The 17,684-nt window shown below is 34.8% G+C and overlaps 1 protein-coding gene across 4 annotated transcripts in view; it reads right to left on the minus strand.

The window, feature by feature from the left end:
- Positions 1-17,684, minus strand: part of Stim (stromal interaction molecule) — a 45,740-nt gene that overhangs the window by 25,815 nt on the left and 2,241 nt on the right. For all 4 annotated transcript variants that reach the window (XR_012959895.1, XM_076126261.1, XM_076126260.1 and 1 more), the window contains exons 2-5: positions 3,831-3,961; positions 2,246-2,365; positions 1,793-1,905; positions 908-1,023 (exon numbers count right to left, since the gene is read on the minus strand). Coding sequence is in view for 3 of the 4 variants with exons in the window: in XM_076126261.1 (XP_075982376.1) it covers positions 908-1,023; positions 1,793-1,905; positions 2,246-2,365; positions 3,831-3,961 (480 nt within the window). In the remaining variant the exon portion in view is untranslated. The remainder of the gene's footprint in view (positions 1-907; positions 1,024-1,792; positions 1,906-2,245; positions 2,366-3,830; positions 3,962-17,684) is intronic.

A 17,684-nucleotide genomic window follows, 5' to 3' on the forward strand; every position in this document is an offset into this window, starting at 1 on the left:
AAAATAGATTTGTAAATTAAGTATGTTGATCACGACATATTATTATGTAATTTTGATTTATATTCGCATTAGACCTATTAGTCCTGATCTGATTATTTATTCATATCTTATCCTACCCCTATGGCAAAAAGGCTTGATTTTATTAATACTCTTATCGATAAAAGTTCAGTTTATACTCAAGTAGACTATTTCATACAGTCGCGTATTACCAAAAGCCATATACAAATGGTGATTAAAGCCCTAAAATAAAAATTTCGTTAGCATACCGTACTTGCACACGAAAATAGCCCTTAAGTAATAAACAGCGTGTCAATAGCACGAATCGTTATTCTAAGCGGTCAACTAGTGCTATATTGCCAGCCAATTAGTGCTATTTTGTAAACATACAGTCAGCGTCAGCTGAATCGATTGGGGATTGTCAACAGTTCAGTCATTAGATTGGACTGCATTCGATTTATGTACCTAAACATCGATATTGAAATAGAGCCGTGATAAAATTCTATGATTTGGGACGAAATTGATTCAATATCATATACGTTTGTCAACTTTCGCGATGAAATATTATTATACAGGATCATGCAACGTATCTTAATTTTAGTACATACCCTTTGACTTGCAATACAAGCAAGAAGTGCGGATGACGGACTAGGAACCACGATCCTTTCGTTTACCGTATTTTTATAAACGCGACTATTTGAAATACAGTTTAGTAATATACACAACATAATTTATGTCTTTTCGGCACAACCTACACTGGCTGTGGTAGTAAGAACCGATATAGAATGCCTAATGCGTTTGAATTTTTGCGTCATATCAGACGATAATTATGTATTTTGACTTGAAACCACAAAACTGTTCTCAAATTCTACCATGCAGTATAAAATATAGCGTGTTTGCGACACATTACCTTTAGGGGGTCCAAAGAGCACCACGTCCATGGCTTTGAGGGCAAGCTTCTGCTTGTGGATGGGGTCCTTGATGCCCAGGACGTTGCTTAAGTACTGCATGTTGTTTACCGCCAACCTAAAATAAAATAGTAGGGTAAGATTTACCATAGCGATAACCTCTGTCAGCGTGGAGGTTTAAGGAATTTCAAATAAATAGGGATATAATCTATTGCTTGAATCACAACCCTTTTGGTTTAGCGTTTAGGTATGGCATACAAATAAAGTAACTTTCGCATTTTGCAAAGCGAAGTTTAGTGTTAGTTAAACACGGGTGTAGTTTTCTTTCGAGATATAACCACACACGTTGTTGGAGCAAGTAGCTGATATTGTATGGTCAACGGCATGAACACCATCTGCTTATATATATATATATTCGCTTAGCCTTTGTTCCAAACTATGTTGGAGTCGGCTTCCAGTCTCACCGGATGCAGCTGGATACCAGTGTTTTACATGGAGCGACTGCCTATCTGACCTCCACAACCCAGTTACTTGGGTATTAACACGATACCCTTCGGTAAGACTGGTTGTCAGACTTTCAAGCTTCTGACTACTGTTAACGACTGTCAAAGATCTTCGAAAATGACAGCCGGGACCCACAATTTAACGTGCCTTCCGAAACACGGAGGAACTCGATATGTATAAGATGGTCACCCATCCACGGAACAACCTCGGCAGGCGTAGCTTAACCTCAGAGATCCATCCGTGCGGCTGTTGCTGCTGCCATCTGCTTAAAAAGGCATATTCTAATGTCGGAGTTGGTCTCATACGAGGAAGATATTACTTTTCAAATGTTGTTTGTTACTACCGTCTGGTTTTAAAATAAAATAAGTTTGTTGTATGCATACCTGGGCAGAGTAGCACCAGTGACTTTGTGCTGCAAGAACAGAGTCTTGTATTGAGGCAGGTCCACCGATTGTGAGAGCCATTCCACCGTCTGCTCCACTGTCCAGTTGTGCACCTGGAAATAACAAAAAGGGTTCAATGTTAACTAAATACACATAAATATAACATCTTGTGTTGGTTGTGAACTTTTGTTATGAATTTCAGCCCACGCCACATAACTTAAGTCGAGGAAATAAGTGCTCTTATAGTTAATCGCACTTATGGATTGCTAGACAACCAGTAGTTGTCTAGTTAGTTGCATTTTTGACAAAGATATCCATGCCACGGCAAACACACCGCAATTTACATTGGTATCGTAGTTTGAAGCTCCCAAAACTGTTGTCTTATTATTCGGACTAGAAATTCGAGTCGAGTTCCAGGCTTCTTTACAAAAATAAATGGATGTTTCAACATACCTCAGACCTAAGCCAGGCCTCCCACAGCTCCTTGACAGATATGTGCATATCATCGTTGTGGTGGAAAGCGCGCTGTCTCTTCTCGTACCCACTGTCGTACTGCAACTCTTCGCGAAGGAACTGGAATCAAAGATAATACTGTTATTACAAAACTTAAATACTTCAACAGTCGTAAGCTGAATTTTCAGAACGAAAAAGTAGGATATAGAGATGCTATAATATTACTCAGACTGTTGTGCAAATAATATATTGGGTTCCTTGTTTTTGCGCCTGGCCTTAGTGTTTCTATAGAGTGTCGAAACGCATAAGCATATTTATCGGTTTAATCATAGGGTTCATTTCATAAATAGTATAGTGTCTATTAATGATGAAAACGACTGAAGTTGTCATAATACCTATTAAGCATAATAAGGATTAAAAGTCATACATTAATTAAAATATACACATGTACAATTAGTTACTATGTTCTTAATTTAGCCTCAAATATTTTCCACAATAAAACAATAGCGTGTATCTAATGCGCGAATTTCAACGCTTTACAACTAAATTCTTTTGTTGACCCAGAATAACTATTTAGTGAGAAATTATACATACTAAAATGTTACTAGGCCTGGTTTTTTTTTTAGAGTAGAACTTTAATCTTTCCAAAAACTGGTATTTGATATGGGTATTTTTATTTTGTGAAAGAAGTTGATAACTATTTAGCTAGGTACCGAACAATAACAATAATAATTATTGAATGGAACTAACTTCAATCTCTTGCTAAAAGGTGCGTAGTATTCGTAACAGGCTGTCCTGTATGACAAGATGTATGGATGTGAATGAGGCAAGGGAAGTTTGTAAGCATTGTGGCGTCTAAGTGGCGTTCTTTGGTCTCTACCTACTCTTATGGTAAAGGGATCATGTGTATGTGTATGTATGTGAAACAAAGGCCTTTTCACTCACGTAAATAGATTTGCTGAATACATTTACACTATTTACAATTTGTAGGAAAATAGTTATATCTAAATAGAACAATGAGAGGGAAGCTCTATAAACTAACGCCGTATCAGGTATATGTGCATTGAGCGTACTTCAAATGAATTATGTGATTACGATATGGAACAAAGTTGCTACTCATAGATACTTACACGCCTATAGAGCTTTAAAGTGGCGGCACTTTAGACGTAATAAAATTGCGTTATATACTGAGGAACGGATATCCTAGCTGAAATTGTGTGGATCCTGACAATAATTCACATCGTTTGCTTTTTGGTCTTACCAATGTAGTTAAAAAGCCAAGAGCAGGCTCTTTAAGACTGAGATGATCAATCAGTAAAATAAAAATTTTCTTCATACATATAGCGAATTTCCCATTTTATAAAATTACAGCGCTTTTAGTTAAATAGAGTGCAAAGCTCAAACTTTCATGACAGACAGTAGAGTTTATCAATAAAACTTAAAATAACCTAGCATTTATGTGTCTTTACAGCACTTTAAACCTTGACATTAGGTTGACCAGAAACCACGTAACAAGAAAAACATTTGAAAGTACGACAGGTCTACATGAAGCCACGTCGGCTTCAAGTAGCCATGATATACTTACATCATCACTCTCGCTCAGGTCAACGTTGCCGTTGGCGTCGTCGTCCAGCTGCCTGTGCAGCTGGGTGATGGCCTCCAGCCCGGCACGGTCCTGCAGGCACGACTGCTCATTGTGGCACGCCTCGAACAGAACTGGAATAAAGAGATGGGAAATCTATGAATAAAGGAGCCTTAAATACCTACTGACAGTAGTAGTATTTTTTAAAAGTTGTGACACTATATTCCTGGTGGACAAGCTGGATTATGGAAATATACCGAAAGAAAGAAGAATTAAATTTTATATTGTAAAGTACTTTATAACTTCCAATTACTTTTGTGGCACAAAAAAGAAATTCTAGGCAGGTCAAGTTACAAAAAGCCTCCCTATTTCGGTATGTGAAAGTTCTCATAAAATAGGAATAACATTGACACTCGAAGGAGTCCTGGATAAGTTAAAAGCATAATTTGACAGAACACTAAGGAAATATGTAATCTCCAAAGTATCCACTGAAGGTGCGATATCTTTTCCTAATCACTATCAACAATGAATTTTATTTGACAATCAAATTCCATATTGTCGTAAATGTTTTGTCCTCGCGATAAATAATGTCCAAAACCCAGACATTTATCTTTACAGACGACGCTATCGTATCTTGTATATTCAAGTTCAATACAAAATAGCACTTGTTCATTCACCGGCCTGTCTGGTCATTGACCCCGATAAGCCTACCAATTACAAAAGATTAATGTTTTGTGAATTAAATCGGAGATAAATATTCTTTTAATTAGAAAACTGTTCTTATTAATTAGCGATTGATAAATGTTTCGACTACATATCTTTTTACGCCTGAATTTAAACATACGTTAGAGTTGGAAGAGAAAGAAGTCTAAATAAAGTTGTATAACCATAGGAGCAATTTCCTAGTACCATCAAGTAAATGTTGATATTTTTTTGGACAATTGTTTATTCAGAGCTTATAGTAGGTACAGTTTTATACGCTTGATACGAAGACGTAACACGATAGTTCTTCGTTGAAGACTTTAACATCAAATACAATGTCCAATAAAATTACATTATCAGCCATAAGAGTACCTAGTAACATTGTATGTGATTTTATTTAGCGCCGTCAACAAAGTAAATTTTATACGATATTTACATGGGAAAGCCTAAATACATCGCTCGTATATTTACATAAAATATTTACATAACTTGAGTATCACAGGGGCCGAAACAAGTTCCGAGGTCAAAAATACTGATTTTACTGACCAAAAATTCAAAAATACTGACCAAATACAGACCATTTCTAAACCGTTTTTCAGTTGAACGGTGTGAAATAAAAAAAAAATACAGTCGAATTGTAAACACAAAATCCTTTTTAGATGTCGGTTAAAAAGATTATTTTCGGTTATTGGTCTCCATCATCCCCATAGTCAACCAGCACCGCCTTTTTATTGTGTTAAAGAGCTTTTTCTATTGTTAGTAAAGTTTTCGATCTGGTCTTACGAATTTTCAATCAGGTCTTACGAATTTTCAATCAGGTCTTACGAATTTTCAATCAGGACTTACGAATTTTCAATCAGGTCTTACGAATTTTCAATCAGGTCTTACGAATTTTCAATCAGGACTTACGAATTTTTAATCAGGTCTTACGAATTTTCAATCAGGTCTTACGAATTTTCAATCAGGTCTTACGAATTTTCGATCAGGTCACGTGTCCGGACGCGAGTTTAGAAGTTTTTAGAAATTACAGAAAAGTGCGCAACGGCGCTAAAGAATTTTCACTTTATACTATTGATTTCAAAAAAATAGTAAATTTTAATTTGCTATTCTATTGAAGTCATGTGATGCTGTAATGGATGTATATGTTACTGTAAAAGCCCGAACTGTGGTAACTCCTAAGATTTTCCGGTAAAACCTAAGATTTACCAACGCTCAATGGTAAAAGTCCGAACAAGCCAGAGTTTAAAAACTATGTTACGATATATAAAAAATCCTCCTTCATAACTATGTTTATAACTATTTCACGGTATAATTATATACTGTGACATAGTTATAAAGAAGGAGTTTTGGGCATAGCGACATGGGTAGGTTAGGTCAGAAGGCTAAGGTGGGAGCGAGCGAAGCGAAGCTCCCACCTTAGCCTTCGTGGTTATTTTTTTTTAACCACCCAGAAGGAGGAGCTCCGGCGACATCTCGATATCATCAAGTGAATATAGGTAAAAGTTCGAAATAAAAGAATTGTTCGGACTTTTACCATTGCGAGTTGGTAAATCTTAGGTTATACCGGAAAATCTTAGGATTTACCACCGTTCGGGCTTTTACAGTAACATATATATTACGTAGATCATCCACATAATATCGAGCGTCCAAAGCAGCCCTCTGATATCATTACTGGGCAAATCGAGAATGTAAGATTGGCCAACAGCTAAGGAAAACCAAAAAAATATCGTTGAGTTTGGAAAAATACTGACTATACTGACCGATTTTCGAAAATACTGACTTTTACTGACCAGGCCCAAAAATACTGACTTTTACTGACTTTACTGACCTGTTTCGGCCCCTGGTATCACGACCATGATACTATCACGAACAAAGTGTGGACAAATAGAACCTTATTTACTGTATCAATCATTTAGACTTTTGGAGAACAACGTGATAGTTTTTAAAGAAAAATAGCGTGAGTCATTTGTTTTCCGGATCTATGCGTAAGTTTGCTTCAGGGTTTTTATAAGTCTACCTTTTTTCTTTTACAGAACTAAAGAGACAATATGGCCAAGAACAGCAGATGTTTTGTAAATCTTAGTATAATAAATTAAAAATTTTGTGAAGACTCTTTCACGCTAAAACTTATACAGCTTGTGATGAAATATGCGGACGAAGTCGCGGGCAGAAGCAAGTAAACTATAATATAAGTACAATAAATTATTATAATGTTCAATCATTATCGAACAAAAGACGGCAAATATTAGGTTAATCTATCAAACCATTATTAAACGGAAAATATTTTTCCATTAAGTGCTTATTAATCTCTTGATAATGACATAAACAGTTTGGAAACAAATAGGTAACAATGGATTGTGAAGCTATAATTTTCAGTTTTGTACAAATGTGCGAAGCATTATACATTATAAACAAATTATATTTCTTATTATAAGGATTATGTTCTCATGGGAAATCTATTGTTTAAAATACGATAGTATAATATGAAGAAGACATGAGACAGCAATAATTTTCGAGTGTTTATTTAATGGTCGACGCCAGCGCGAGTCAGACATTTTATAAATCCTTTTACTGGTCGTTGAACACATCTAATTCACTAGAAATGTTTTTGGGTTACGTGCTGAGTATCATAAACTACTAACAATAGAAATTGTTACTCCAAAAAGGACAATATCGCCATTGGCAAGTACTCGTAGTTTCGCGTATAGGGATTCCCTGTTTTTACTTGATTAGTATGGTATGCACATATTGTAAATGTGGAATATGATGTTGCCTTTCCTTGAGGAATTTGCAATGAAACTAATGGTAGCTAAAGTCAGTTGAATGTAAACTCCTGAACCATGTGGAAAACCTTCATCGAATTTCGAGATCATCAATCGCCACTATCCATTTTAGGGGCAATATAACTAAAAAGGTAATGTTAATACGAAGTACCTAAGCATCGAAAGACCAATATCAATCTATACTAATATTATAAAGCTGAAGAGTTTGTTTGTTTGTTTGTTTGTTTGAACGCGCTAATCTCAGGAACTACTACTACTACTGGCGATTTGAAAAATTCTTTCAGTGTTAGATAGCCCATTTATCGAGGAAGGTTATAGGCTATATATCATCACGCTACGACCAATAAGAGCAGAGTACCAGTAAAAAACGTTACAAAAACGCTATGTTAAATATTCTCCCATCTATGGATAGCTGCGGTTGGAAATTTTGTTTGGTAAAATCGAGGGAAATCCTCCTAGCGGACATATCGTAAGCAGAAATGAACAGTTTACAAATGCATCCAATATGTTTAGATTACCCTATTATCAGTCAAAGCGGAAGGTTGCCTGTTATCAGTATAAGCGCGAATGTAGCAACTAACGACGTATGTTATTATACCGTAGATACATCAGGGTTACAAATACAGCTATGTATGTTGTTATGCGATAGAGCACGGAAACTAGTGTTCATTTTGATATTATGTTATTAATGTCTTTATGATATCCTTCATTATTCACAAAGGGTTAAAAGTGATGGGCTTAAAAATATATATTGAATATTATTTATTCATAGAGTAAGCTACATCGGGACATCCAAGCTTATTCTGCGTCGACTTTGCTCGCATAAATATCGTCCTAAGTTCATCTACAGACGGAGTACTGAAACAACGTGTATCTCACATATTATTCTTTCCCTACTCTATCTAAAATACAAAATTCTAAGGTAAGATAATAACAAGCGTATCACTGTAACTACTTTGCTGTATGTCTCAAATGTCAACATACGGCATAAATATACTTTCCACTGTTTAGGTCCTTAAACCAGGATTCATTATAATAATTCGCTTTCTATGTCCATTTATAGAGCAATTCCTACAAAAATCAGTAAGTAACTGAACAATCTAAGTTAGCAATCTATGGGTAAACTTTGACTGAACATTGATAATGGCCGTTAGTAACCCACATGACAAACTGCGGCATCGATACAAAAATCACGGTATTGTATAATAAAGATTACACTTATGTTTTTACACATTTGCGTCATGCACGCTTAGCGAAACACTTTGGACGCGTAAAAAGTACATGACCGCTCGTTAAAAGTACCATTAACACAGGCAATCTAGTTATTATTGCCGGCATTTTGATATACAAACATGTGGTAATGATAACAAGCTAACGTTTATGGGATATACGTAATATTTTAGGTGTTTACGTATGAAGATGGTTCCGTCAATATACAAACGGCGGCTCTTTCACACGTAATTTAACTTAATAACTGATGTTATCATATCTTATTTGGTTATAACAACATTCAAATAACGCAATTAACGGCCTGCTTTATCATCAATCCTCAATTTAAAAACTGGATATCCTTACATTTTGCATTTAGACAATTATTTCAGTCACTAAACACCTTATTCGTAAGTCGCGAATTCTTTAAGTCTGATGCTCTAATAGGATCATTATATCAAGGGCAGTATCTTTTTGTTTGGGAGAAAACTAAGCAGGAAAGTATAACCTTTCAGGGTCTCACGTACTCAACATCAGTATTTTTAAAGTCAAATCTTCTTATCTACAAGGTTCTCACCCAAATATATAAGGTCATAATGAAGTTATGATTCACATCACGACGATCGGTTACTAGGAAAACGCCAAAGATTCATTGCCAAAATACGAAAACAATGGTACAAACATATCGAGGATGTTTAACTAACAAACAAGATAATTGTAAACGTAGTTGAATTACGTCAACAGGTGCCAATGCACTGTCTCAGGCGGACATGGGAATACCGAAATCACACAATGATCGCGACAGAGTCAGTTTCCACTGTCATCACGACAGGTTGCCGTTCCGGTAATAAACTCGTGGCCATGGTTATTTATTAAAGCTTCGTTCATATGAACGGACACCTGGCGTATAACAGTATACAATATCTATTATTTCTGAACAATTTTGCCAGCTGGGATTATTCGAAGGTACGGGTGGTATTTTAATGTTGTGCTGCTGAATGCTGGTTCGTTACCTAGCCGGCTGTAATTAAAAAGGTTCCTTGGTGTATAATTACGTACTTTTTATCTATATTAAGAGTTAAGTATGTAAAAGGGTCATAACAGTATTTAAATGAAAAAACTATGGTAATGGAGTACAATTCACTTCAGGGACGTTCGTTGTTGTGCTAAAAGTTATAGTAGTTTAGTTAGAGTAGAATTTTATACATACAGACTTGTCTAAAGTCTTCCTATGAACAACTGGATTTTAAGATATTTGGTTGTTAAAATTTTGACGGGCGTCCGGCAAGATGGTCCTGACATGTAAAGACTTAGTTAAACTTGTACGGCTGCAATGGAGACCGTACAAAATACAGTAGGTAGTACAACATTAGGTAGAAATGTAATAGATCAATAAATCACACGGAAAACCTTTATAACCAGTTATAAACATCACTCATACCTTAGCTGCGATGTTAATAAAAACGCCAAAGTAAACAAACAATACGAAACAGTCTTTGATTCAAATGTTAGAAGACTTTATTGACGTTTGCTACGAATAGATTGCCGTGTCAGACAATAAATTGTGAATAAACAGTGAATATTGAGATTAGTTTGTCATAGACAATGTCCTTCATATTATTTGACTGTGTGGTTTTGGGTTATTTTTAAAGTGGTCTCCAGTTTCTCGAAACTCTGGTATAAAACATATTTAAAGAATACTGAGTTGTTAGTTTAAACATGTATGTTTTCAATAACGTCTTTTCAAGAGCAATATGAGAATTTAAAGGACCTTTATTACCTACATTACTCCTGGCATATATTATACACGCTCTGGTGGTCTTAGCCATTTTGTATTATAATCACATTGTGTAAATTACTAATTATATTGCTACTTATAGTAACTCAAGTGATATCTGAATCAAGCAATTCCATAGAAATCAGTCTAAAAATAGAACAATATGTCAAATTCCAGTTGTAGTGCGATACAGTTACGACAGCTGTAACGAAAGGCCTGTCAGAAGCCTTAAATGTGTTGATAATACTGTGTAACCTTGTTGCCGGCCTGCGGTGTCGGGTTGTGTAGGTCAAATGTAACTTATCGAGTTTATAGTGAAATAACATTAATCCCTATGCGATAATACCTACTCAGAAAGAATCATTGATTACGAAACACTGGTAGTCATGAAATATGACTAAAAATTAAATCTTTCTTTTACGTGAAGAAGAAGAAGCACAATCTTTAACCCCCGGTTTCTGAGTACATTTAGCGGTAGTTTATCTATTCAATAGCGTTTTTTTATATGAGTTTAAACGCCATTAAATAGATAAACTACCGCTAAATGTACCTCAGAAACCGGGAGTAAGTCCAGACAATGTTAATGATCAAACAGATCATCAATATTTAACATCTTAAGATTAATCTTAATACTCTGTCGATTCACTCTCAAGGAAAATGAAAGATAGCCTACGATTTCAATGTTATCTATGAATGAAACAATCAAGTAGCCGTACTCGGCGCAAGCAACACAGAGCTATTTAACTCCCCCTTTATTAAGATCAATTGGTGTTGTGTGACGCAAACCATTCTCAACAAACGTTCAATTGTAAAGTAGCAAAAGATTTAAAGCGTACAGTCACGAAGGGAAAATAATAACTATTGTGAGACGAACATCTTGGCTTGACCGTTAAGATTTACAGACTGATGACGGAATGAAATTGAAATCAAAACTGGGTAAACTGGATACCTACATGATTAAGTGAAAAATATTTAAGCAGTCGAGTAAATAACGTCCTTTTAACGTTGATGGTATCAGGAAAGTTTCTGTTTTGTTGTCAAACTTATATGCAGTATCCTGATGAATAAGCAACATAAACCAAAAAGTGAAAGAAAAATTAAAATCTCATTCCGTTATTTCCTGTTTTTGAGACAAACAGGAAAAATTCAAAGAGTGCCGAGTTCACAAATGAGTCATAAAGGAACTACATTTTGTAGATGACTAGAACCATCTCATGCCGTAGACCTTAAGTCTAAAGTATAAGTCGTAAGAAATCAAAGAACTAAACACATATTTATTGGAAAATCGCAGACACATTATGCAATATTTTTGCACTTGAAAAGCCATCTGTGAACCCAATGTCAAGCCGGTTTAAAGCCGTGTATCAACTGCAATGCCATGTAAGGTTAAAGTCACACAATACGAAAATAAAACCCGTTTAATAAATAACGCGGCGGCCATTGAAGGCGTGGCGTGTAGTCGTTATTGCAATGCACCCGTAATGAGAAACTGGGTTGCATCTGTTGCAATTAGGGTTGCCTAGCAACGAGATTCATTCATTCTAATGTACCTACTTAAAACAAGCATCGAACAGACGTCAAAACATGCGTTGAACAGACACTATACAGAGGAATTCTTATATGACCGGTATTTGTATACTAACAGGCCGATACTTTATCGTTAGATAACGATAATCGACGAATTATTTGATGTTTTGACAGATAATGTACAAGCTGTCAAAACATCAAACAGTATCTTTGTAAGTATCCGACTTTAAAAATTCCTAGGTATCGTCTCTTAATCTTCATCCGTATCTACAATCTACGGAGAATAATCTCAGTCTAAAGCCGTATTACACACTTTTGTATACTTTGTAATAAAATCAATGTGTATGTAGCACAAAACTCAGGATTAAAAATACGCTTTTGTCAATTCAGTTCTTTGTGGCAATACAGTATTGTCATCTCCGCACAGCAAGAACGCAAGCGTATGTCATTCCATCATCTATATTGGTTTATTTACACATACCGGCTGTCATCGATTACCTCAATATCCTATAATTTACCCACCATAATATTAAATCATTACATTTGATGTGATCGTTATTTCATAAACATATTAATTTAATTAATGGTCGATCGTTTTCAGTGTTTGTTTATATTCCAGGCCACTATCGCTGATTTATTATAGTAACAGATTTATCATCATTCGCGATTTGCTCTGTTTGACTTTCAATCGATGAGGTATTAATACATTGTATATGTAAATACTGAAATGTTATTCGCGATCAGACGAAGCAATTAAAAGAGCACGCCGTGAGTTTCTTGCTGTTTCTTAACAGGAGAAATAGCTCTTCCGAAACGGTGGCAGAATAAAAATATTATGATTTGTTAAAAGTTTATGAAATAAAACGTATTCGTTCTAAACTTCGACAATAATAAAGGTTAAGGTTTTTTTTACCAAGAATTGCACCAAATTAATGAAATGTTTTTAATTAAAAGGAAATCTTTGACCAGAAATTGGAAAGGATAGGAAGGATTTTTCGACAACATTATGCAAAATGGAAAATCCTCACTTTGAGTTTGTTTCATCACTTTAATATCGTTTATTTTGGTCTCAAAGTCACTCATATCTCATCTTTTAAGATCTGTTTATTGCAGCGAATAAAGTTCATAAAAAAAAACCATAACGGATTATTATACAGAGAAGAAAGAACTTTTTCAAAGAACGAGACAAGACTTCAAGATTATAAACTTATTTCAAACGTATTTTTTACAACAGCAACCCTAGATTTGAATGGGTAGACAAGTCAGCGCAACCCATGACTCAGTAATGGGCAATGGCGCTTACAAGGCGAAGGCAATACTGCTGTACAGCCCAATAATGTAACGAGCATAAACTAATCAATTGCATATTAAATTTATTACTAGCATACCTAATCGTAAAGCACTTGACAAATTGGTACTTAAAACTAACTATTGTATTTGGTTAGTATGGTTCTCAACGAAAGTGTCTATAGTCCGACAACTTAGTAGAGCCTTGACGCGCTCGATTTATTAGTAGCTGTATCAGGCAGACCAATAGACCTGCAGGTTTCTGATTCTCTAAATTCTAAATTTTGTCTACATTTAGCCATGAACCTTGCATGTAAGGCTCTCTACTAAGTTGACGGACTATATGTATTATTTTGCTTCAATTTGATAGGTAATACTGTTAATTATTTTCCTGTTTCCACCATCACTCCAGTACATTAAGAAATCAAGTTTCTACCACTAATTGGACACTAATTGTTGTATTATAGATATGTCTGCAGAATGTTAATAATTTAATTAACTGTCCAACAGGTACTTATTACTACCTAAATGAATTAACACACACTAATTATTTGTTAGGTCATCAGACTCAATAAGCAAATATGCAAATACCCAACAAGTTCGAAGAGGAATTCATTCAAAACATGAGACTAAAATCAGCAATAGTTCTAAGTACATGTACAATTGCAACTCATGACCGATACCGATCCTCGTGCATTTCCTTAATAGTCTCTCAGAGAGCGTAGACGTGTATAGGTGGTAACGGAGTAGTCTATTCCTAGACGGAAAGGCAAACTTCCAATTACGACTGTTTATATAATAATACGAAATTAATCTTGCCCGTTGCAAACAATGAATTCATATCACTTGGCTCCGATTCTAGAAGCTATACAAAGATAAACATGATATTTTACAGACGCAAGTATGGGGTTCAACAAACTTGTTTCAATAAATCTTTGATGCTGGAGATTCAATTGTATTTATAAAGTGTTTTTTCGGCACATATTTTTTCATGCGTGACGTGGATGTACGTAGAGTGAAAGAGTCATGAGGAAGAAATAATTTGATTGGTTTAAAGAAAAAGAAAAATCTCAACAAAGAGGCCAATGTGAAGATTAAGATATAAATTCATAGTTTTTTAATTACGTTTATGTTTCCGATTGTCTTTCACGGAAAAAACAGTATTATTAATATGTTTCCTCATAAATAATTCCTCGGTAGAAAGAAACTACATATGTTTGTTTAACAGAGGTTTTTCAGTTAATGAGCAGAACACAATTATCATGTAGCCGCCAGAGCTCTCGCCACAAGATTGTTACACCAATTATGTTCAATTGTAATCACAAAACAATGTGCGGGATTGTGAAATAGGATATGAAAGAGTCCGTAGATATTTCATGTATAACATCCGCAATTATTGGTCTAATAGATGGACAAAAACATTATAGTATTTCAGACAAATCTATACTCAAGTATAACATTAAATACAGATGATTTAGCACGGCTGAAAGAAGGAAAAACGCCAACAAAATTGTTAATAAACTAGTAACAGACTTAGGTATTTATAATTCAATTGTTAAAGAGGTGTTATTGAAGATATATCATGATAATCACAGGTATCATCGTTGTTATAAAATAATTATGCAATTGGCAAATCATCATGAGAAGGATAATTCAAATACATGATATGAAAGCCCTTACAAAATAAAAAGTAATCATGATTAAAAAAATATATTTATAAACATTTTATGATGACAAATTTTAACTAATAAGAGATTATGCAACGTTTAAGCCTCAAATATATCAAGTTTTCTATGAAGTTTCGAGTCTAAAATTAGCATTTGTATTTATCAAAAGTCAAAACTGTCAAGTATGTGACAGCCAGTGTTCTGGCGATCTTTTACAATGATATCCAAGGTTAAGAGATGATCCGGCAAAAAATAAATAAATACTAATACTTAGACACCTAGTAATATCTGATTTAAAGTGTAGATTGGTGGACAAAATATGATTGAGAGCTAACGAATCAACCTTAGCGTAATGTATTAATGAAAAACAATTAGTAATGTAGACTGATCTGACATCTTGGAAAATTTGCATACTATGATACCATGACACGATAGTTACAATGACAGTTGTAGAATAACATATATGTATACGTCAACTCAGATCCAGTAAAGCAAACTCACAGTAAGTTGCGTCTTAGTGTGTTATTTCGGTGGGAATTTTCCAGAGCTTAGATTTAGTATAGAATACAATAGAAGGAAAATAACTAAAGGAAAATAATTATTTTGATCAGATACTTATCTCCGAAACGTGCCATAGTGGAGGAAAACAACAAATACATTGGAAAATTAACTCATTAGTCTGAGTAATCGGAACACCTTCAAGAAATCACAAGTGGAAGTAGTGAGGTGAACGAGTCAATGGTATCGGGAACTTATTACCAAGAACTAGAAATACACGAGCAAGAGAACAATGTCCTTTACGCGTATCGTATGTTTGAGCGAATATTTGTATTAGCGTGTTTCACAATCGCCAAGTTCCGCTAACCAACTCATATAATCACACAGTCTCGGTGTTTAAGAGCTAATAGAAAATGTACACATGGCACATAGCCTTGGGATAACTTCTGAAACAAGTTTTTGGATACGAAGACGAATTATCGAAGGAAAATTGGCGCTATACGGGACAAGGCGAGCAAGAAAGATGAATTTATTTATTAAACATTAAAAAGTAGTGGCGCTTAAATCACTTGCCACAACATGCAATAAAAAAGCTATTAACTACATCGTATGGATTTACGTGACAATTTACAATGACTGAATGAAATTTAACAATCTATGCAGTTAAAGACCTCTGTCTTCGAACACAAATTAAATTCAGCAGTCATATAGGTACCTAGGGAGATGAGAAGCGAGAACTGTATCTAAAAGAATATTCTTAATATTGTGGATCCAGTTTAAAAAGATTTATATGAAAAAGGAAAGTATCAAACTAAATAAAACGTGTTAAAAAGTATCCGTATCGTATAAATGTCGTAAGTAATGGCTAGACGGTACAGTTACTGATTTAGCCATGGAATTAATCAACCGATCGGCCGGCGCGTGCCAACATAATGTTTACGTTTATAAGAATCAAGTGCCCTTATAACGTTAGGAATTTAAGATCGTACTTCCTCGAAAGGGAGACAAAAATATTGTGACTTAATAAATAAATGTTTTCTTATGTTTTAAGAAGAAAAACCAGATACGGTTAAGATGCACTTGTTTGTAAAAGTATTTTTCTATACATTTCTTTATTTGTGAAGGAATAATTTGCTTTTGAAAGCACAGAAAATATACTTCTATAAAAAATGCGACTCTCGTGGTTGGTATTCATAGTGTCACGGAAAAACAATTATATCCGGTACAGCTTCCGCTACTGCCACCCACAAAGGACCTATTCGTTCTAGAACCGACCGATTAACCGACTTTTTTAACCAATCATATTTTATTACAAAGTTAGGCATTGATAAATCATTAAATTAGTACAATCGCTGTTTAGTTATCGTTTAGCCGATTTTAAATATTGGCGAGTTCGTTGACATTATAACTAAAGAGGTCATAGATTTCAAAACGATTGACGTGGCTCATCGTTGGACTAAAATTCACCTGCGGCCAGTACTGTAATCGCGTTGGCCGGTGTGCGATTCGCGTTTCGTATTTCGTACTCGCTCGCTAGTACAAATGTACAATTGATGCCACGTCGACACGATGTAACGAGTTCTAAAATAAGATGAAAACACGCATCGCCTTGTCGTTCGTCTGCCATTGATATCCGAGTATTTTGATGAGTCACGTTACCGTCTGCTGCCGAAGAACGTCTGTGTAATCACGTGTGGCAGTCACGGATGTCTGCTGGACTTGGAAAAACCTCTTTAAGAATAAGAACACTGAAAATACAGTCCTATTTTCAAGTGTTCAATAAGATTAATGAATCTTGATGCATTCTCAGAAAAGCTATTAGAATAAAATAAATTTAATGCATTATTGAATTTGCATATGCATGATTGCATAAAGGAGTGGCTAGGTCACTGTTGCAAAAAATGTAAACAAACTTAGCTGCACCCAAATTGTATACAAAATATAATTGTGTACGATAAGGAAAACTGTGTGTGTTATGTTTTCCTCTAAATCTTAAGTTCATAGAGGTTTTACAAACAAAATTGTGTCAACAGTCTTTCTTTAATCAGATAAGCAAACATAATGTTTGCAGACAGAATTATGCATACAGAATATGAGAGCAGCTATGGCCTATTTAGATTTTGTACATGACTAGACACATGCTTATATGTATCTTTATTTGATAATGTAGACAAAGAATTTAAAATATGACTCATGATTGTTTAAATAATTAGTCATTGTGAAACTTCCTATTATTTAGATTATTAAAGCTATGTTTCCAAGGCATTAAATGAACCACCACAATTTATAATATCCAAATACAAATATTATTAAGTCAAAACTCTATTATTAAATCAAGAATTAAATCTATTCTGCAGTGCTTTTTTTTGTTCTGCCATTGACCTTTGGTTGAAATTAAACTTGTTTG

This window comes from Anticarsia gemmatalis, chromosome 18, assembly GCF_050436995.1.
Source record: "Anticarsia gemmatalis isolate Benzon Research Colony breed Stoneville strain chromosome 18, ilAntGemm2 primary, whole genome shotgun sequence".
Taxonomy (NCBI): Eukaryota; Metazoa; Arthropoda; class Insecta; order Lepidoptera; family Erebidae; genus Anticarsia; species Anticarsia gemmatalis.